At 37.1% G+C, this 24222-nt stretch overlaps 1 protein-coding gene across 4 annotated transcripts in view; it reads right to left on the bottom strand.

The window, feature by feature from the left end:
- FAF1 (Fas associated factor 1) overlaps positions 1-24222 on the bottom strand; it is a 573725-nt gene that overhangs the window by 105613 nt on the left and 443890 nt on the right. For all 4 annotated transcript variants that reach the window (XM_071217456.1, XM_004476483.5, XM_071217457.1 and 1 more), the window contains one exon: positions 22852-23006. In XM_071217456.1, coding sequence (XP_071073557.1) covers positions 22852-23006 — 155 coding nt within the window. The remainder of the gene's footprint in view (positions 1-22851; positions 23007-24222) is intronic.

Here is a 24222-nt window from a genome sequence, read left to right as displayed (position 1 = left end):
CCATTGCAATGAGTTCACTGGGAGGCAGCTTCATATACACATTTAGAGCAGCAATAACCAGATCTCATGGCAATTTGAAATGACAAGACCTTAAGAAATCCATTGTTGGTCATGAAATTTCAGTGCCCCCGTGAAAATTCAGATCTTCACATTCCACAACTATTATGGGATAAAAGGTGCTCAAGCAGCCTAAGCCTTCATACCAAATTTCACACCCATATAGCTTCAGCTTATCAATAGGATGTGTAGATCAGAGGGCTAGAAAGTTAGGATCTCATTTTCCTTTCTGCTTCTTACTAAAATATTTGAAGTCAGTCTTGACCCTTATCTGATCATTGGTAACCTCTGAAATTAAAGATGTCAAAAACAGTTGGAATGCTATTTCCTACAAAAGAGAGAAAATAAGTTCTTGTTGCTTTCACACCAAGGGATTAAGTGAATATCACATAGTAGATAACCATTATAGCACTAGCCTCATATATGATATTAAATACTAGCTGAACAGATTACCACCCAAAAAAGGAAGGAAGGAAAGAAGGAAGGGGGGGGGGTGAGGGAAAAACAAAGGAGTTTATAAGGTGTAGTGATTTTCAGAATTCAAATTCAAAACAACTTTGCTTGGAAATTATGTACTTCTAAAATTATCTTTTTGTGAAAATGAGCTAGAAGGGAAAATAATTATGAATATAATCTCATAGGATTTAAGATAATGTATAACACAAATTTTAATTGAACAAAGCATATTTAAGAGGTACAGTCTTATAGGCATATAGCCATTCAATAACCATAAAAAACAACAAAGTGATCCATTTTCTATCAGGTATTGGTAAATCATACTACTTTTTTGGGAAGCAGTTGAGGAATATACAGGGATCATGCAGCTAGTTGACACATTTTTAGTAACCTTAATTAACAATTTGTTTTAATCAAAGAGAGACTTTGGTAAAGTTTTAATTAATCTTATTAATCTATTAATCATCCTAAGTACTGAATCATGTTTATTTTGAGACTTTCAAACTGCAGTCACTGAGAGCCTACATGACCAATGGACAGCACTAAATTACAAAATTCCTATTTGTCAGTTCCTTCCATGATAATTTGTAAGTACTTGAGACAGAACTTCACAACACAGATATCAAATCTTTTTCATGACTAAGAGGCCTTGCTTCTTTCCCCCAAATTCATACAACAGTCACCATACATAGCAAATTACCAGCAGCAACAAATCCAGCTCAAAATGTTAGATCAAAAACAGGCATGGGAAAAACAAGTTGTTTTAAGAGAAAAATTGAGGTTTTTGTAATTGTGTATTCTCTTCTTCTTGAAGAGATAAGAGTATGCAAGTCCATCCCATGGCAGCACCAAAGTTGTGGTGTTCATCAGACTCAGATATCATAAAGGGATAAATGGTATCCACAGCACTTGGATTCCTGAAATCTTAAACCTAAAGGGGAAAGCAATGACAACTGTGCAGTGGCAACAGAAATGGCTTTGTTTTTTAACTATGAAAGATTTGGATAAATAAAACTGCCCCATGGTAGAACCATTTAAGGAAGAGAATAACAAGTTGCCAAATGAACACTCAAAGTAGAAAGCCAAAACTAATAAATATGAAAAGACACAGAAGCTGTCCTCACTAAGATGGTTAAAGGAAGAAGGGTAGGAAGGAAGAAGACAGGACTGAGAAAATGAATGAAGGGAAATGTTTAATTACCAATCAGGAATACTTGTAGTATACCAATCAGGTATACTGAAGCCACCTGTGCAATGGGAGCTAGTGATGGTGGGAGAGGTGTGGTGGGAGATCATGTTAGGGAGTGGGAAGTCTCAACATTTAACTTTGTCCAAGAAACAAAATATAGTTAATAACTTAACATTCACCAGTTCTTCCTACTAGAAAACTAAAAATGGGGACCTAAGATAAAGTGTTTTAATCTAAATTTTGGAAAGAAAAATAAACAGAATATCTGATCACTAGCATATATTAATGATCAGTAAAATTTCCAGTCACTGAAACACAGATCTTTTCTATCTTGCTCATGGAAATCAGGATTACTAATGAATCAGATCTGAGGAAAAGTCATCTCATTTTAATTTAAAACAGGATATAGTTTAGCTTCTTTCAATCAAAGTCATAATTACATAAGTCACAGACTTTTACTGAGGATATATTCCAACATAAAATATATATTAAAAGGAATGCAATTTTAGGGGGAAGGGGATGGAATTTCACAAATACTTATAACCTACTTACTGTATAGCAGATACTGTAAAAAAAGAGGCATATTTTATAAAAAAATGGAGGCCCCAAAACTATTTTAGGGTTTCTGATTATTATGTTCACTATGACTTATATAAATGTAAAGGAGCCTCAGATATTAAGAGGGAATTGTATTATCAAAATTGTGGCAGGAATGAAAGAAGATTCAGAAAGCACTTCGGTTTGTACTTACATCATTGTAGCCCTTAAAAGTCGTTGCTATTTTTTTATAAAATATATAAAGATATTTAAAGTTTTATCATTATTGCCTTGAGGATTAAAATGATAGTTTATACTTATAGGCCAACATAGATTTTTTGCATAGCAAGATACAGCATCAAAGATTTGTCAACTGATCAAAACACTCGCTGATTTTATTCAGAAAACGAAAGGGAAAATACCAACATTTGGAAAATAAGAAAATACAATTACAGATGCTGCAGCTGTGCAATACTATTAAATTTCACACATTTAAAGTGGATATAAATCCGAACCTCAGAGGAGTTGTAGCACTTACTCCCTGGTTCAACTTGCCTGTGTTGGCTAATAGGGAGGTGGGGATGGTCAACCACCACACCAGGGAACCGAGAGAGTCTACACTGCAAGCAGGAGAATTCTATCCATCAGCCATGTGGGATCTAAGCCTCCTCCAGAGAAAAGAGGTGGAGTGGGCATTGCCATCCCAAGGTCCTCAGGATGGAGGAATAAAATATGGATTAGAGTAGATTTACTGGTATTCTACTATAGAATTATTATGACTCTAGCAATGGAAGAAACTGTATCACTGATGAGGAGAGAGGGGCCATGGGAGTTGCTGAAGGCAGGGAGAGGGAAGAAGAGGTGTGATATATGGGCATTTTCAGAACTTGGAGCTGTCCTGAATGATACTGCAGGGACAGATGCAGGACATCATATATCCTGCCACTGCATGGACTGAGAGAGTGTAAACTACAATGTAAACTATAATCCATGCTTTGTAGCAGTGCTCCAAAATGTATTCATCAAATACAATGAATGTTCCACACTGATGAAAGAATTTGGTGATGCAGGAGGAGTTGGGGATGGGGTGGGAAGTGCGGGTATATGGGATCCTCCTATATTTTTTAATGTAACATTTTGTATGATCTATATACCTTTAAAAAATTAAAAAATCTATTAAAAATAAAGTGGATATAAAGCTAAAATCATAACCTTAATATATTTATGTTTAATAACATTATTTTTAAACCAGTATCAATTTTCTGGCTATTTACCTTTGACCCATTAAACTCATTAAATGTCTTTCTTTTTTTTAATAAATGTCTTTCTGATGGTGTGTGACCCATATCTCCAAAATGATATGACTCTGGACAGAAGAAATTCATGTTTAACAGGGCTAATAGACTTCAATATCACCCAACAGTTTGAGGCAAATCTTTTCCATATGCTTCCTTAGCAGCAGCTGCTGACACTGTACTACTTCTTTTGAGGTCACTGTGGTTTAAGGAGGTTCTTCTCTTAAAATCAGGCCAACTGGCAGGTTTGCTATAGTAATAAGCCTTATTACTTACACATTCATGTATCCAGCATTTGTTCAATCACATTTATGTAGATGAATAAACTAGAATCTAAGTCAGAGAAAGGACCTTAGAGATCATCTATGTATCTAACCAATAAACAATTCTCCTTTCCTCCTTTGTCTTTTTAATAATAAATTACAGGTCATTTAATGTAATGAGGTGAGACTTAAGTTGTTAGCATTGTCAAGCATACCAAAATCAGGTCAGTCAAAGAATTATGTCTCCTACCACATCACCCCTACAAGTCTGCATCCCATTCCATGGTTCAGCTCAGTTTTGGAGTTCCCATTGGGAATGATCTTCAGCCTGCCTGGTAGGTGCCTCTTTGGTCTTTGAAGATGGCTTTGAGGTCTGGAAGTAATCCTAAGTCATTGGTTCAAATTGAGACAGGTAAACAGGGTATATGAGTAAGCTGGGAACACTGACTACAAAGGCAGTGATCCTCAAGCTTTAGAGGCCTAGGAATCACCTGGAGAATTTATTTAAAAGCCAAATACCTCAGCCCATCCCCTAGAGTTTCTGATTCAGTAAGATGTGGACTAGACCTAGGAAATTTCCTTCTAATAAGCCCAGAGCCCACCATAGTTGATTCTGATGCAAATGGCTAATGGACCACACCTTGGGAAGGACTGCTTTTCTTGTAAAACTTTAAGCTGTCTTTGATGGCATTTCTTAAAGAAGTCATCCCATAAATGCTTTATGTAATGGTAGCTTCACTGGACCAAGTGTCTAGTCTTCTGAGGTGGCTACTTTGAAGATGTTGATTTCCATTTACTTTATTTGCTTGAATATGCACCAATCTGAGGTGATAGAAATGGCCAAATATCTCAAATCTGTGAATTCCAGGTGTATCTGATAAAGATGGCAGAGTGAGATGCTTCAGGGCTCTATCCCCTCAAAGCTTTGAACAACCAGCAAGAACTGGCAGAAACATCTTTCAAAAAGCTCCAGAAAACAGTTAAAAGGACTGCAGTAAAAGGGTGCTTGGTCTATCAAGGAAAAGGCTACTTAAAAACAGTAGGATCAGCAGATTTAGGGTTATTGTAGTTGCTGTCTTGTGTTAACTGGGTAGCATGTAACACTAATATAAAAAGTAATAAATTTTGAAAGAAGAGGAAGAGGAAGAAGAAGAAAAAGAGCCATAGGCTCTCCTCTTGCCCTGGCTGGCCCTTCCCCTACCTCTCACTGGTTTGCAGCAAAGCCAGCCTGGATCCCTGTTCTGGCTTCTAGATGGAGCAGAGTAACCTTATGTACATACTGGGAGAAGATATTCTCCCAGTATGTACAATCCAGTATGTACAATCCCATTATGTACAATCTCAATCTATTTGATGGTGGCCTGAGAGACCTGCCATCCAAGAACTTGTTATGTAAGAAGACAGATCACAGACCTCTCCTCCAGAACTCCACAGGTAAGCAGTCGAGTTGTGCTGCCTGTGTCAAGGGATTACTGGCTATTGGACATTTAGTGCAGTGCCTGGACTGTGAGAAAAGAAACTGTTTCCTAGGGAAGAGGGCATTTGCAGAAAGGATGAGGGGCCTGTATACTGTGGCCTAGAGCTATTATCTAAATGGTACTGCATGGATAAGCCCTGATGAACAGCACTTGCACAGGTCAATCTGCAAAGATTGTGAAAGGTTTTGCTCTATCCTCTTCCTTCTTCTTTTTATTAGTGCCTGGCATTCAAGGAAAGCTATGTCACAACAAGCTGGATACAAGCTTAAGGAACAGACACCTCAGAGTCTAAATTCCAGTGATAACACATTAAAATATCAAAATACCCAGGTTTCAAAAAAAGGTTCCAAAACATACCAAACAAAAGGAAGTGATGCCTCAGGCAAAAGAGAAGATTAAAGCCTTAGAAACCATCAAGGAGGAGGACCAGATATGAGACATAACAGATAAAGACTTAAAAAAAGAATTAGTGAACTCGAAGATAAGACAAGTGAAATCATTCAGTTTGAGAAGCAGAAGGAAGAAAGAATGAAGAATAATGAATGGACCCTGAAGAACCTGTAGGACAATGTCAGGTATACCAATTTACTCATTGTGGGAGTCCAGGAAGGAAAAGAAAGAGAGAAAAGAGCAGACAGATTATTCAAAGAAGTAATGGCTGTAAACTCCCCAAATTTAATGAAGACATGAATATACATACATAAGGTACTCAACAGACTTCAAACAGGATAAACCCAAAGAGACCAATGCCATGGAATATTATAAACAAACCATCAAATGCCGAAGATGAAGAGAGAATTCTGAAAGCTGCAAGAGAGAGGCAGTGTGTCATGTACAAGGGAGTTTCAATAAGACCAAGTGCCAATTTCTCACTGGAAACCATGGAGGCAAAAAGACAGTGGGATGGTATATTTTAAGTGCTGACAGGAAAGAGTTGCTATCCAAGAATTCTCTATCTGGCAAAGCTGTCTTTTAAAATGAAGATTAGCATAAGACATTCCCAGATTAAAAAAAGAAAAGCTAGGGAAACGGACTTGGCCCAATGGTTAGGGCATCCGTCTACCATGTGGGAGGTCCACGGTTCAAACCCCGGGCCTCTTTGACCCATGTGGAGCTGGCCCATGCACAGTGCTGATGCGCGCAAGAAGTGCCGCGCCACGCAGGGGTATCCCCCGCGTAGGGGAGCCCCACGCGCAAGGAGTGCACCCTGTAAGGAAAGCCGCCCAGCGCGAAAGAAAGTGCAGCCTGCCCAGGAATGGCGCCGCCCACACTTCCCGTGCTGCTGATGACAACAGAAGCGGACAAAGAAACAAGACGCAGCAAATAGACACAGAGAACCGACAACCGGGGGAGGGGGGGGAATTAAGTAAATAAATAAAAATCTTTAAAATTAATAAAAAAAAAAAAAAGAAAAGCTGAGGATGTTTGTCACAACTAGACTAATCCTAAAGAGATGCTAAAGAGAGTTTGGTACTTTAAAAGGAAAGGACAATAGACAATAGACTGAAGCCACACAAAGAAATAAAGATCTCCAGTGAGGTTTTAACAACTTGGGTAAAAACAAATGCTGATACTCTTGCATTTTTGTTTCTTAACTCTCACTTTTTACTTCCTACAGGATCTAAAAGGCAAATGTGATGGTAAGTCAGTGGTTTGGGACTGCACTACATAAAGGTGGGGGAATGGCGGAGTATAGGAAAATAGTTTGTATATACGATTGAAGTTAAGTTGGTTTCAAAACAAATGAGATTTTTATATAGTTAGGAGGTTAAATTCTAGCCCCATGGTAACCACAAGGAAAATACTGGAGAATATGCAAGCTCATAGAGACAGAAATTAGAACACAGGTTGCCCTGGGAGGGGAGCAGAGGAATGGGGAGTTAAGGCATAATGGGTATAGGGTTTCTGTTTGGGAAGAAGTCAAAGTTTTGGTAATGGAAAGTGATGAGGATACCACAATATTGTGAATGTGGTTAATCCCATCGACTGATAAACTTGGGTGCGGTTGAGATGGGAAAGTTCATGTTGTATAAAAAAATAAATAAAAGTAAGAGCAACTAAAGGGACAATGACAATTAATTAATGGCAGTACATGATCCTGGGTGGGATCCACCAAGGGTGGAGAAGAGGCTCAATGGGAAGCGGATGTACTCAAGTGATAAGGTCTCCACCTACCATATGGGAGGACCCAGGTTTGATCCCTGGGGCCTCCTGGTGAAACAGAAGAGAAAGTGTGACTGTGCTGTGAGCCAGTGCCCATGCGGTGAGCCAAGTGCCTGTGAGGTGAACCGACTGCACATGTGGGTGCCCACATGGTGAGCTGAGTGCCCAAATGGTGAGCCGAGTGCTCATGTGGTGAGCAAGTGCCCCCGTGAGTGCCCGTGTGGTGAGCCAACTGCCTGTGTGGCAAACCGAGTGACCATGTGAGTGCCTGCGTGGTGAGCCAGTGACCGCACAGTAAGCCAAGTCCCTGTGTACTCACACAGTACACATGATGCATGATGATCCCAGTGCCTGCCTGAGTGCCCACATGGTAAACCAGTGTCTCCACAGTGAGCCAGTGCCCATGTGTGAGCCGAGTGCCTGCGCAGCAAGCTGAATGCCTGTGTGGTGAGCCAGTGCCCGCATAAGTGAGTCACGTAGCAAGATGATGACACAACAAGAGAGAGTCAAGGTGAAGCGCAGCAGTGACCAGAAACTGAGGTGGCACAGTTGATAGGGAACCTCTCTCCACATCAGAGGTCCCCAGAATCGAATCCCAGTCAATCCCAGAGGAGAAAGATGAGAAGACAAAAAGAGAAATAGATACAGAGGATCACACAGCGAATGGACAGACAGCAAAAACAGCAGGGTGGGGGGGGAGAGGGGAAGGGGAAAAAAGGGCATTATTGTGATATATCAGTGTTAAGTTTCTTGAATTTGATAACTTTACTTAAGGTGGTTAGATTAAGTTAAACTCAATGTTCCTAGGAAATATACATGGCAGTATTAAATGTTTAAGGTGCATGACGTATACAACCTACACTTTAGGTTCGGGAAATGGGTTGAAAATCAGAAAGACAGACAGGTAGATGGATAGATAGAATGATATGGCAAATGTGGCAAACTGGTAGATCTGGGTATCTCAGGGATAGGGATAGGGATATGTTGGAATCCTCTGTAGTAACTATTCTATAAGTTTGAATATATTTCAAAGTAAAAAAAAATTAAAAGTCTGTGAGCTGCAGGTGATGGAGGAAAAACAAAGCAGAGAAGAAGGGATGGTAGTATAAGACAGAATGGTGTCTGGGAAAATCTTACTGAGAAGTTGACATTTGTTTGAAGACTAAAAAGAAATGAGGAAGAGTGTGAAACACATATCTCCAGGAAGAGAATTATAGGCAGAGAATAACAAATATAAACACCTTGAAGTTGGAGAGTAGAGTACCTCCATGGTAAAAAATATCATAAACAAGGCCAAAAGGGAAAACCACAGAAAAAGGACTAATTTCTCTAATAGATAAAAAAATCCTATAAATCATAATAGAAAGATCAACAAGCAAGATATATTAATATATAGACAGCTCCTAGAAAAGGAAATACTAATTGCTTATAAGCATGTGAAAAGATACTCAAAATAACTCATGAGCTACATCCTAATTAAAGCTACATTAATGGGAAGAGGATTTGGCTCAACTGATAGAGCGTCTGTATACCATATAGGAGGTCGAGGGTTCAAACCCAGGGCCTCCAGACCCATGTGGTGAGCTGGCCATGCACAATGCTCACACATACAAGGAGTGCTGTGCCATGCAGGGATGTCCCCCACGTAGGGAAGCCCCACATGCAGGGAGTGCACCCCGCAAGGAGGGCCACCCCGTGCGAGAAAAGCGCAGTCTGCCCAGGAGTGGTGCCAACACATGGAGAGCTGACACAGCAAGATGATGCAACCAAAAGAGACACAGAGGCGGCAGACTTTGCCCAGTGGTTAGGGCATCCATCTACCACATGGGAGGTCCATGGTTCAAACCCCGCGCCTCCTTGACCCGTGTAGAGCTGGACCATGGGCAGTGCTGATGCACGCAGGGAGTGCCCTGCCATGCAGGGGTGTCCCCGCGTAAGGGAGCCCCACGCGCAAGGAGTGTGCCCCGTAAGGAGAGCCGCCCACCGTGAAAGAAAGTGCAGCCTGCCCAGGAATGGCACCGTATACACGGAGAGCTGACAGAACAAGATGATGCAACAAAAAGAAACACAGATTCCTCTGCCACTGAGAACAACAGAAGCGGACAAAGAAGATGCAGCAAATAGACACAGAGAATAGACAACTGGGGTGGGAGGGGGGAAGGGGAGAGAAATAAATAAATAAATCTTAAAAAAAAAAAAAGAGACAGATTCCTGGTGCCTCTGACAAGAGTACAAGTGGACACAGAAGAACACACAATGAATGGACACAGAGAGCAGAAAACAAGGTGGGGAAGGGGAGAGAAATTAAAAAAAAATAAATCTTAAAAAAAAAGCTACATTAAGAAACCATTTTTCAAGTATTAGATATGTAAAGACAAAAAAATGTTGGTAATACTATCCATTTGGCAAGGAAACAGGCACTGTTACATACTGTTGGGAATGAAATTGGTACTAACTCCCTGGTGGGCAATTTGCCAATACATTAATAGTTTTAACCTAGCAATTCTACATCTGGGAATTTCTCTTATAGAAATTTCATGTGGACATCACCTGTGTACAGAGTTACTTACTGAAGGCTTAGAACAGCAGAAATTCAGACATAATCCTCATCAATAGTATTTTATGGAATTTAAAGAAAAACATGTAGTCATAAAATAGAGCTTTTTATGCACTGACATGGAATATCTTTAAATATAATGTTAGTGGAAAAAGGAAGATATTAAATACTGTTTACCATTTGTATAAAAATGGGGGAAAATAAAATATATTTGTTTTTATATATAAAATAATCTCTGGAAGGATAAATAAGAAACATAACATTGCCTCTGGGGAGAATAACAGAGACAAGGACAGACTGGAGATTTTTCATTGCATATCTATTTTTTTTTCCTCTCCCCTTCCCCCCACCCCCCCAGTTGTCTGTTCTCTGTCCATTTGCTGTATGTTCTTTTCTGTGCCAGCTTGTATTCTTTTCAGCAGCACCGGGAATCTGTGTCTCTTTTGGTTGCATCATCTTACTGCATCAGCTCTCCGTGTGTGTGGCACCAATCCTGGGCAGGCTGCGCTTTTTTCACGTGGGGTGGCTCTCCTTACGGGGCGCACTCCTTGAGCATGGGGCTCCCCTACGTGGGGGACACCCCTGCATGGCAGGGCACTCCTTGCACACATCAGCACTGTGCATGGGCCAGCTCCACATGGGTCAAGGAGGCCCTGAGTTTGAACTGTGGACCTCCCATCTGGCAGGTGGAAGCTCTATCCATTGAGCCAAATCTGCTTTCCATCATTGAATATCTTTTTATGCCCTTAGAATTTTGAAAAATGTTAATGTATTAGCCAATCATGAAACAAATATAAACTATGAAAATGAAGATAGTAACTCCTTTACATAAATAAAAATATCAAAATTCACATGTTAAAGAAAGTAGGAATTATTGCAAATATAATAGTATTGTGGGAAGAGCAAAGACTTTGGAGCCAAACAAATCTGATTTTGTCACTTTCTAATCGGTCCTTTGGATAACTTATACCTTTTGGAGATTCAGCTTTCCCATCCATAACACAAAGATAATGATACCAACTTTTGTAATTGGTCTGTAAAAACTAATATAAAATATAAAATTAATATACACTACTATGTTTTTTGTCCTACTATATGCTTCAGAATCAAAACTGTTTTTTTCCTTTCTTTCCTCCCTAAAATTAAGGATATGGCAAAATGTTTTCTAAAATAAGTCATAGTAGCAATTCCAGAGATATCACTAAACAAGAAGTTATGCTTAGCACTATGCTAGGCACTGTATTATATTGCTGAAAAACTTACAGAGTATGCATCAGCACCATCATAAGATTAGATCATGCCCTATTCTAGGGTAAGATTTGAAGTAGAGATATATCTTTTTCATGTTGCCATGTTGTCTGATTTTTTCCAGCTGCAAAATTCGTATTATATAAAATTTTTTCAGCATCATTTATATCAGAGTTGGTTGGTTTCTCTTGGGATCTTGACATTTAGACATAATTTCCTCATGTATTTGAAAAGAAGGAGCACCCTAACAAATAAATAAAAAGTGGTACTACTTTAGAAATTTAAAACACAGGAGGGAAGTCTTTAAAAGATAAGTGGCCAACAGCTTAGAATATTAGCACTTCAGTCACTCATCAAAGCTTTCAAGGAAGAAATCAGTTGCAACACGGCACTTGATAAAGACTCACTTAAGGCAGCTGATGTTTGACCAAAGAGTTGAATGAACACATTGACTACATAAGCTTTTCCCTCTAAGCTCTATGTCTGTTTTGTGTTAGAACATCAGAAAGGAATATTTAAGGACATCATCTGCGTTCCCTAAAGAATTACCATTACTGACAAATGTAATGGTTACTTTAGCTTATTTCCATTCCTTTACTTAATATTATAGTTATTGTATGTTAACTAAGTGATTTGTAACACTGCTCAGCAACAATTTCACCCCTCTTTGTTTGAATTCCATAAAAAATCCTAAACTTTTTAAACTTGGGGAGATGGATTTGAGCATTTTTCTCCTGTCTACTTACTCGGCTGCCTTGTAATATAACTCTTTCTTTTCTTGAAATTCTGGTGTCACAGTATTGATTTCTGTGCACACTGGGCAATGAGCCCTTGCTCCATAGCAAATACTCTGATTTTCAAAAAGCACAGACCAGTAAACTTGACCTTAGTCCCCTACAAAATCTAGAAAACTCACTTAGACAATTGCTTTATCAACACTTAGAAATAATATAGTAGTGATGACCAGAAGCCAGCAAACATGGATCCTTAAGAACACACCATGCCCAACTAACCATGAGGTTACTAGAATGGGACCCAGGAGTATTCCAAAGGCTTTAACTACCTGGACTTCTGTAAGACATATGACAAAGTGTCTTAAGACACCCTTCAGGGTAAGATAAAGAAATGTAGGCTACATTAGGTAAATTCATTTGTCGCCAGGAATTTAAAATGTAGAGTATGACTGAACTCTAAGTGGTCTTAAATTATTTACCACTTGGCTTTGTCCTGAAAATGTCAACATTTTTATAAATGTCTGAGTAAAGACATCAAATATATACATATAGATTAATTCACTGAGGACTTACTCTGTCAGACTTTTAAAAAAAAAATCAATAATCTTATTTCATTCTAGTAACTACTTTTTGAGGAATGTGGTTTTATTCCCGATTTCCAATATAGAAACTGGAGCTAGGAGGGTTAAGCAACTTGCCCAACATCATACTGCAGTGGCACAGTTAGAATTCCAAGCCCAGTTTGACTAAATCCAAAGCTCATTCATACCCTTTACCATTATGTTGTCCTGAATTTTTATAACTTCTAAAGAGGAATTATTGAGCATTGTAGTAAGAAACAAAATAAAAAAACAAGCAAAAGACTTAATAGATATTTCTCCAGAGAAGATATACAAATAGCCAGAAAGCACATGAAAAGATACTCAACATCATTAGCCCTCATGTATCAGAACTTCATCTCCTTTTTGTGGCTGAATAATATTCCATTGTATGTGTATTACACATTTTGTTTATGCATTCATCTGTTGATAGACACTGGGTTGCTTCTACCTTTTAACTATTGTAAATAATGCTGCTATGAATATTGGTGTACAGTATATGTTTGGTCCCTGTTTCCAATTCTTTTGGGTATAGATGGAGAAGAGGATTTCTTAGGTCATCAGGTAATTCCATGTTTTAATTTTCTGAGGAACTGTCAAAGTTTTCCAGGCTTTAAAACAACTCAAAAGTATGCTACCTTTTGAGGTTTTCATTTGCCTGTATTTATTAGGCAGTATTCAGATAGAAGTTAAAGCAACATCAGTGAAGCATATTATAGGAAAAAAATATCTCTATGGCTGCTAAGGATGTTTCTAACACCCAACTCTAAGATTTGGTAAATCTCATGATTATTACTTCTATCTCCTCCACATGGCTTTACACACATTAATTATTCAACATATTCTTGTTTTTCAATATTTGGCATGGTAAGGGCATAGAATGAAAAGCATTATATAGCATAAAAGCATAAGCAGATCTGGAATTTTAATCTGGTACAACCATTTGCAGGACCTTGTAAGTCACAGAATCTCTATGAACCCAAAATAGTTTCCTAATATGTCAATGGGATCTTTGCTACTTTACCTTGAAAACTTGTGGTAAGAATTGTATAAAGTAATACAGATAGTGTCTGACACATAGTAGAGATCAAATAATGGTTGTAGTTGTAATTATTATTATTATTTTTTAAAGCAGTAAGAGAGTCTTGCTCTTACCTATTGATACTCTCTCAATAGATGCCCCTTGTCACAGATGGCATTAGTTTGGAAGATAGTTGTAAGGATAAGGAAGCTGACTTGATGGGTCAAAGAGGCAGAAAATTACTGTGGCTTCCCTAGCTACAGCCCACTGAGAACATTATGTATAGATGATCACAGACTGGTAAGGGCAGCTTCATTCCATTGTAGGACCTCTTCTGATGCTATATTCTACTTACTAATTTTATTAACATTTATTTAAAAATGAAATTTTGCTTTCCTCTAACATTTCTATTGAAAACAATTTTGTCCAAGTTATCAGAAAGTCATAGAATTTTAAGAGATAAAAGATCAAAAGTCCCAGGTCAAACAGAACAGCTCCCCTGTTTTCACAGATGAAAAATCTAAAAATGTTACAACATTTGCCTAATACCACCTTGTTCTTAATTTCAGCCTGACTGAGCTTTACTTAATTGCTCCACATCCTATGAGTAATATCTGGCTGCATAAACAGTGAGGAAATAGTTGTACTGAAAATCAGTCTTTCAAGAACAGCAACTGAAATATTTAATTATACATAGTTTTTGCTTTAAGAACTAATAAGTTATTCCTTATTATGTGGCTATTCATATAGTTACATAATAAATTTTAGTTGCTGTGGTTGTTGAGTAAATTATTTGGGAGCTGCTCAGAGCCTCTGCTATCTCATTTGATGCTGGGAGTGGGCAACATAATTTCTCAGATTGAGATATAGCAAACAAAGCTCAAAATTTCTCTCTATTTTTAATGTCAACTTACCTCATTCCTTCCTTATTTGAAGTGTGTAGAAAGTATATGTTAAAGATGACATTCTTGGTACTGTTCATAGATTGAGGAGAGGAAGGGTGCATGAAAGGAGACTGTTTAGGAAGATTATTTAAATTGTTGCTGTGGCTATAGACTGAGTTAGCTAACAGTAGATAAACTGACAGGTGGCTTAAAAAATTCCTATAGTCAACCCTTTATTTGTGAGCAATACAAAACTATTTATCACCCTTCTCTATTATCACAAAGCAATAAAGGTATAAGATAGAAATATATGTTTGAGGAAAGGACACCAAATTTATTGCCTAATGAATTACCTAAACACTTAAGAAACAGGATTGTAACTCATTCCCCAATTCCAGACTAACAATTATTTACTTTTTCAATTTTTGGTGATACATTTGGCAGACCAGATCAAGATTATTAGGAACTATAATCTCTTGGAGTATCCATGTAGAATGAAAGGAAAGTACTGGAAAAAGTCAGAATTAGTTTTACATTAGGAAACTAACATATTTCTCTTATAATTTCTCAGACTGTTTTACTACCAGTATTTATAGAAAGGGAAGAATGTGCTCCCAATATAAATGGTATAGGTGATATGATTAGTAAAAAAATTCCTCAGAAACTACCATGAATTTAAAAATCATTAATACCGATAGGGAAGCAGACTTGGCCCAATGGATAGGGCATCCACCTACTACATGGGAGGTCCACGGTTCGAACCCTGGGCCTCCTTGACCTGTGTGGAGCCGGCCCATGTGCAGTGCTGATGCGTGCAAGGAGTGCCATGCCATGCAGGGGTGTCCCCCGCATAGGGGAGCCCCATGTGCAAGGAATGCGCCCCGTAAGGAGAGCCGCCCAGCACAAAAGAAAGTGCAGCCTGCCCAGGAATGGTGCCGCACACACGGAGAGCTGACACAACAAGATGATGCAACAAAAAGAAACGGAGATTCCCAATGCTGCTGGTAAGGACAGAAGCGGTCACAGAAGAACAGACAGCGAATGGACACAAGAGAGGAGACAAGTGGTGGGGCAGGGGATGGGGAGGAAATAAATAAATCTTAAAAAAAAAAATACTGATAGTAGTTAAGAAAACCAGTAAATTGGTTAAGATGTTTTCAATTTCAGTCACGAAGAAAAGCAAAAGATATGGTGGGATGTACTACCTTTTCTGTTTTAGAAATGCCTTATTTTAAGGATTCCTTTTATTAACTAAATTGTTTTGTAATATATATAAAAACTTGATCAAGTTCCTATGGAAGCCATATTTATTTCAATCTGTATATTCTAAGATATAAGGATAACTAGCTATTGGGAGTGAATATCTGCACATAATTCTAATCATGTACACCATTTGGAGTCACAGAGCAAGAAAGAATTTAGCAATAGAGCACAAAAGGAAAACTTCATATATCTTGAGGAGGCAATGATTCTTTTGGTTCTGTGACTCTCACTACCAAGATACCTAGAATATTCCAAATAGAGAGTGTGTAGGAGAAAGACCAAGGAGAAGACCAATATTAAAGATCAAGTGCAGGAGAAAAATGGATTTGATAGAAACTTAATATTCTTTGGATTGGCCTGTCAACAGTATTGCCTTTTCACTATTTTTTTTAAACAATAGTTTTCACATACAGTGTTTATTAACAAGTGTATCTGAATTAAATGCATATTTCCTGAATAGCATTAATCAAATTAATGTAGAGGAAAAATCTGCTTTTTACACAAATGGTTTGATTCAGATACAATGCATGTACCAACAGGCAGTTCTGATTGTTGTATCAGGTAGTAGTATGGGAAGGACCCAAATCAGAGTTTAAAAAAGGCTGTTAAACTGGTAATTTAAAATTATCTCAAAAAAATTTTTAAAAGATAATTTTCTATCTTAACAAAAGTGAAGAATGTATTATGAACAGTTTAGCCATCATCTACATAGAAATTGGCTTGTTCTCAATAGAAAGAGGCCATCACCTTTTATCCTTTCCCCCTTTCCCTTCCTTTCAGTACTATTAGGAAACTATTCACAAATGCACCCTTGGACAATGCTGAACAGTAATTATGACTTGCTGACAAAGAGATATGAACAATTACTGAGCCCATTTTGAAACCCTACACTAATAAAGTCATTAGATGCGGCCCTTGCCATGATCCTTCTAAAAGCTTCTGAAGTTACAAGAACACACGGCATTGTTTGCAGGGACAATTGCTGCTGGCAGAACGCAAACCTTGAGTTAAACCATGCTGCAAATTGATCTTGACATTCTGTTAAGACCGCCACTAAAAATCAAAAGCAGAGGAGAAAAGGAGAAAATGAGTGGGTAGGATGTAATCATGGAACAGGAGGGGTTCCTCCTCACCTTCTCTCCTCCCTCTTCACAAAACAAACCAGGGAGAAAATGACAAACTCTCCTGGTGTTTTGGAACCTTTATTTTAAAGCATTAATTAAGCCCTTGACCTGGGATGTTTAGGATGGCAATACACTTCCTTTAAAAGTACTGGACGGAAAATGTTGCACAAAGGCACTAAAGAAGTTTGGGGAAAATTATATAGAAATCTGGTATTAAGGTCTCTGGAAGTTTTAGTAGCCTGACCACAACATATCTATCTGTTTTATCAGCTACCTCTACAGAATCCATATTTGCTCCTAGGATAGCAGCTGGAAATTAACACTCCTTGTGTCACCCATGCAGACCCCACACCTGGGCTATATTTGCTGGATCAAATGGAAGTGTAGGGTTAGAGTAACATGGTCAGCTGGCTTCAGTCAGGCATGAACTACTTAGTAGTTGGGAATTAAGGGTAAGCCACTGTGACTATGGCTAATTACTGAGATGGAAAGTGCAGGTGAAGAGAGCCTGCTGATAATAAGTGCTTTAAGTCAATTAACTCTTACCAAAGATTAAGTAATGTGGAAAACTATCACTTAAATATTAAGGCTAACAAGTACCTGTCAGCACAGCAGCAGAACTTTGCATTGACCTGAAACAATGCGCCCAAGGCCCATAAGTTCAAAAGCTAATATAGACAGGCAGTAGAATTCCTGACTATATATATTATGACCATTGGTACTAACTGCGTATGCAAAATTGAGTATAATTCTATGTACATGTTATATGCAACCTATGTAACCTAGGGAGTGTCAGCAATTCCTAGGGAACTGTTTGCAGCTACTATGAACACCACCTAGAAATAGTGTGCAATGCCTGACTTAACACTTTGTAGCATGTACACTGATGTGAGAAACATTTTCACCTCAGGAACTTACCCACACATAAGCAACTCATTCTTTGGCACTCATAGCTGGGTGATTACCCAGTTGGTGTTACCCTAGTTAAATTAAAGTTTGAATATAGGTTTTCTAGAATTAGATCATCTAAAGCAGCACCTATATTGAATGGACTGAGACATCCAGTAAAATTTGTGGTTAATATTGGTAATTTACTGTGCCACATGTTATGTGGCCTTATTTGAAGAACTTCAGCCAAGAACCCTCAGCATGGAGGGCACTGATGTGCCAATGTTCTCATATATCCAGAAGGTACCCAAGTAGCTCTAATAGTGGGAAGCAAATAAATTCTTATTGTAATGGTGCTTTATATAGCATCATGTTAACTCTGATGGTCCCAAGTGGAAATTGCCTGACTGCTTGGCATATCTCACCACAGAGCCAGTTTAGTACTCCAGTGCCATGGGTGTGTTTGCTTTAACCAATGTTACCATCATTGCAGAATGGCCTAATTTGGGAGCTCAATTGCTTCTTGGGTATCATAGAAGCTTGGCTAGTCTGAGAAAGTAACTGTGGAACCACTGGATGAATTCATTTGAATTGGGATTCAAGCCTTTTTCTAGATAGTATAGAACGTACGTGAGCATAGGCCATGATATTCTGGGGCTTTATGGGGCCAGCAGTAGAAGAGGCACCCAGTCTAGATATTTTCAGTTCATTCTCCAAAGAGAATGAAGGCTTTAGCTTTATTAGTTCTGTTAGTGGCTGCAGACGAAGATTGTACAATCAGATCTCATGTCAATACCCAAGTTGTTTTTCTCTCATTCATAATTTATCAATGGATTTTAGAAATTATTCATTTATTTAAAGTATTACACTTAATGTTTTTTAAGGCACTGTGCAAAGCAATGGAATTATGCAATTATAGACATGTCTCCTTGCCCTGAGGCACCTACCTAGGAAAAAAACAATAACTATATCATACAATGGTTGTCATTAATACAAGTTAGTACAGGGATATATGGGAGCATATAAAACATGCGTTTTAACCTAGACAGAGGCAAGAGAAGGATGGGGAGAGGCAAGTCTTCTTGGAGTTGATACCTGTCCAGAATTTTAAGAAATTATTCTTTTACAGCCAAGTGAATTATTCTTTCACGAAGAGTACATGGTACTCAGAACTATTTTTACTTACTAGTAATTAAATTGATGATGGTTTTATATATACCTCCAAAAGGGTATCTGGACTCTGCTCCATTGTCTGCCTGTAAGCATATGCCAATGCTGTCATGAGTCATTTATTAAACATCTTCTTGAGATCTGTCCATCCCAATATTCAATCTGGTTCAGACCATACAGGATTACATTAGTTGATCAGGTTTCCCAATTCTTTCTCCTTTCCACAATTATCTCAATCACTGATCCTTCACTCTGGATACCTAACTGAGGTTTTAAATACCATCATCTTTTGGTAAAGAATAACAAATATGTGCAAACCAAAAGATTAGGAAAGTCACTAATATAATATCTGAACAGAAAGAACAAATTTCTAATTTCATCTTTCTGTGTGTATAATTAAGGAAAATATACCTTCTAGCACCTCTTCAAGACTAATAAGGCTTTATGCTTACTCCTTTAAGAAAGAATGGCCCTGAAAACTACCTAGACATGGCAGTCAACAAGACTTTTCCAAAGAAGAAATCCCATTTAGATATTCAATTTGGAAATTATAAACAATATTCTTAGACGGCATTTGATGCATACATTCAGTTACCAAATGCTTATTGAGTTTCTTTCCCCTAGGATTTTCTTTAAGTGCCTTGTTTAATGAGACAAATAAAATAAATATGCCCTTCAAGGAGATGACAATTTAGTGGGTGAGAAGAAAGGCACATAATCATTACTCCTAAAATTCATATTTGGAATGTTCCAAGATCAATATGCAAATTATTCTAACCCATTTTATACAGATATGGGTTGGTCAATCTAAGCATTCAGTTCAGAAGGAAAGTTTTTAGAATCATTTCAGAGGTAGGAAATCAAAGTCATCCATATCACAGGGATGGATAACAGTGACAAATTATCCATGGAAGTATGACTTTTTAAGTCCAATTTGTTAGAGAAATCAGGAAATTAACTTATAATAGCAAGTGACACTTGTATTCTGGTAACTTTACCAAAACACTCACTTGATTTAATATACTTCACTTGTCTTCTACACACATGATGGATTCACAGTAAACTGTGATTCGAGGGCTGATTCTATAGGCTTAATCAGAATATTCCTTAAGCGAAAGTAAGTTTGCTTGGCAAATTCTTTCCTATCTTGGGCATCAATGTCCCCAGCTGTAACATCAGGGGATAGTTCCAGAAAACCACTAAGAAAGCATCCAGTTTACAGGCCCAGGATTGTCTAAATCTTTATAAATAGCCTGAAATAGACTAACCACATATGAGACCAGACAAGCCATTCACCAGGATTTTATTTCCAAATTGTTGTCATTTAAAAACAAATATTACAGTTAAAAGGTCACCCAGAACAACAATCTTATTTGTGATGTATAGAAATTTCTTCTATATTTATATGTATTAATCTGGCTCATTTTAGCTCTCTGGTCTCTATATGAAAATAATGGCATAATAATTTTTGATATGTATCCCACTGATCAATATATATTAGTGCAGCATTAGACAGCAAATGAATTGAGAGTGAAAGTTTGAGGTTTTATGATTCAAAGTTAAAGCATTAAATGGATGATGTAATGAATTTTCATAACAAACACCTTCGGATAAATGTGATCATAAAAATCCAAAAAAGATCATAAAGCAGGAAAATCAGACAATATTTAGATGTATCTACGATAGATGGCAAGAAAACTTGGCTAAGCTAAACCTTTTTTTCGAGCAATAAACCAGGCTAATTAATATATTCATTTACAGCTTAATATATCAAAGGAAATCCATTTTTATGCTCTTCTGAAAATGCCATTTCAATGAAAGTTCATCTTGTATTTGTAAAATGTGTATTTTCCCCTGATTGCCTTAACAATAATAATGATGGAGGTGTACATGAAAAATAGGTATGTAGTTTTATTTCAGTTACTTTATATAGAGAAATGTAATACCTTAATTTAAAATAATCTTTAATTTGTAATAGGGACAGAGTTAGGTTCTGAATAAGGATGCCACATACCTTAAATTTCAGAAATTGCTCCATTCTTCTCCCCATTACCCTGTTTTTATTCTGACAAATGTTTATTAAACTGAATTCCTAGATGTTTCTTTTTTCAGTCTTTAATATCAATTCTTTTTATTTTCATGACAGTTAACTTAAAAACGGGATGCCATATTTAAAAACATGTAAATTAAAATATTCTATCATACTTCATATTAAGCCCTGAAATTCATTGAGAAATAGTTCTAAAGCCTTAAACCAAGGCCTTTATTTTGTGTTTAAAAAAGTGTCATAAGGAGTTAATAGGACACAGCTGTACTGGCTCTTTCTAATAAGCAGCTTCTGTCGCTTTGGTCACCACAGGTGTCTCTGTAACCTGCAAACTCTTATTACTAGTGTATCAAAGTTGTGCTACTTAACAGACTTCTTTAGTAAAACATAACAAAGCAATTACATGGTTGTTGATTGCCAGTCATAAAAAAAATTAAAAAAAAAACCCTCAAACACTTTTTTTCAAAAGAAACTACACTGCAATTTTTTGTCATTGTAAAATAAAAGGAACTAAGGAATTAAATGGAGGATAGAACAAAATAACAGCAGGTAGTCAGCTGAACTTAGCCACTACAGATGGTTCAGAAATAGTGTTTCCTTCTCCATCAAGTTGTGGATAAAAGGAAAGGAGGAGATTCCTTACTGCCAGTGAATGGCAAAAGATTTAGCCAAGTCTCCAGTCTATGTATTTTGCCTCATGAAAGCCCTTCGATGCTGCATTTTCATCTGTTTTTGGCACTGCTTTTCATCACCTTTAACTGAGTGTGAATAATAACCTGATTTAATTTAAACAAATACAGGTGCTAAAGGTTTTTAGTTATGTGTAACAGGGATCACCTCTAAGGCAGAATGAAGTTATCCTATGAAATTTCCTAGCCATTTGCTTGAAGAAATGAAGTACTAGATGAAAAGATGGCTTCAGTATTCTTCTGGCCTCACATTTAAGGGAAGAATCTTCTTTCTTTTAAGATTCAGATGACATGAAACAATGTATGAATGATGACCAAAAATTCAGTCAGCCATAAAAAAATAAAAAGACAAATCTGATGATTTCTAATTGTTCTATAATCTCTTAAATTAGGTAACTACAATAGGCTTGCTTTTAAATGAATTAATTTAATCTCCCTGCTCAAAAGCCAGCAGTCTGTGATTACGATTGTGTTAACACACCCAAAGTAGCATCCCGGGATAATTTACCCAGTCACAGGGGTAATTAAATATGATGAAATATATTTCAGATAAGAAATGCAAATAGGCAAAAAGTGAAGAATTATTCATCACAGATTTATTATGATTAACAAACTAAGTAAACTTACTCTGACAACTAGCAAAAGGAATTTTTTTCTATTGAGAATATAGATGTATTGCTGGCTGTGTGCAAAAGAATGTGTGCAATAAAGCGATTACATCAATTAGCATATGCTAGAGTTAAGCTATTACCAACACCACTGGACTGGTCCAGAATGTCTTGCCTTCTTCACTGAAGTTATTAAAAAACAACAACAACAAACCCAAAACTTGACACTAGGATTGTGTTAGAGTTGCCTTGTCTTTTCTGAACATTTAGTAAAAACACAGATTTTCTCTAAAAGTCCAACAACATATTAGAAGAGACTAAAGAAGTGTATTTTTGCTTTCATTTTGGATTGACTCTTGAATTTAAGAGGAGTTTTTTGTGAGTTAAGGTATATTTTTAATAATTGTAAATAGCCACATGTATTACCTACAGTAAATAGCTTTTATGAAATGAAATGCAAGGGTAGAGAATTTAATGTTGAAGATGAGAAATGATTATGATTAAGGAACCAAATAGAATGATGACTTTTCTTCCCCCTTAAAATAGAAGACCAACTTATATCTTGTGAACAGCAGTATTACCTTGCTCTGTTGGCGTCCTTTGTCAGATCCCAAGCCCAGGTTATAAAATTTTGACTCAGATAAGAGACAATGGATTCAGCACAAAGCATTTGTGAGCAGAATACGTTGGTTAATACACTTTCATCATGGTGGAGGTAGATAGCAAGAAGCTTTCTCTGAAAAGAGGAGAAAAGACTGATCAATTAAAATATTCACTAACATAAGATTTCCTGAGTTTTGTAAAAGCATAATTGGTTAATATGAATAGTAGAGGCAAAAATAAAAATGCTGTTCTCTGAAAGAGTACCTTTCACTTGGAGTTCCTAAAAGCACCCACTAATAAATGAATTTTGCTTTCTTATATACTACAGTGGCTAGGATGATTACATCCCTGCTTAAAAGACTGCTGCCACAGATTTCTGTTAACATGTGCAAGCCTGTCTCAATCAGATATTGCAAAAAAAATAGCTTTTTCCATAAAGTGGATTTGTCATTCTTCATATTTGATATACACTTTATATATAAGGAGAACTATTTAACTATACAGAGAAAAATAGTTTTGGCTGGCATAATCACTCTTACATATTTTTAATGTTTTCAATCTAAACACTGAATAATCTCTTTTGCTGAAAAGAAAAGGTCTGATACGAAGTTTTGATTTAGTTCCACAGATAATTTCAAAGTCCTTAATGTGCTCCCATATTATGGTACTTATTTACAAGCACAACTAATTAGTAATATCTAATTGTCATTTGAAAAAAATGATAGAAAAATGTTCAATTCACATGAATTCCTTCTAGTTTGCATTTCAGAAAATGTCCAATGTGCTTTCTCATGCAGAAAATTATTCTTTCCCTTTGCCATGATAAAATCTGTCTTCAAGAAGTGACATTTGCTCTCTTAAAAGTGTCCTCTGTCATAACTGGATATCCAATAAGATAACTGAAACTAAAAACAAATTGAACAGTTGAATGGATATGCCTTAAGTGGTTGACTGCCTGCTTCCCACATGGGAGGTCCCAGGTTCAGTCCCTGAGGCCTTCTGAAAACAAATAAGTAAACAACAAGCAAACAAATGAAAAACCAGACAGGGAGCTGATGTGGCTCAGTAGTTGAGTGCTGGGTTCCCACATACAAGGTCCCGGGCTCATTCCCCAGAGACGGTACTATTAAAAAAAAAAAAAAATCAGAAAACAAAACAAAACAAAAAAACAAATTGAACAACATAATTTATAACGTGTCAGCTTTAATAACAAGAACAAAAGTCTAAATTGTTGACTAACTTCTTGGTGTTACCTTGTAGAAGAGCTAAGTTTAAGAATAGTCATAGTTAAACAGAAACTGGAAAGACAGAATTTTATGGTAAAAACAACGTAACAAACCAATCTGTCA

This window comes from Dasypus novemcinctus, chromosome 9 (genome assembly GCF_030445035.2).
Source record: "Dasypus novemcinctus isolate mDasNov1 chromosome 9, mDasNov1.1.hap2, whole genome shotgun sequence".
Classification (NCBI taxonomy): Eukaryota; Metazoa; Chordata; class Mammalia; order Cingulata; family Dasypodidae; genus Dasypus; species Dasypus novemcinctus.
Note: the sequence above shows the minus strand (reverse complement) of the source record. Positions and strands in the feature narration are given on the sequence as shown.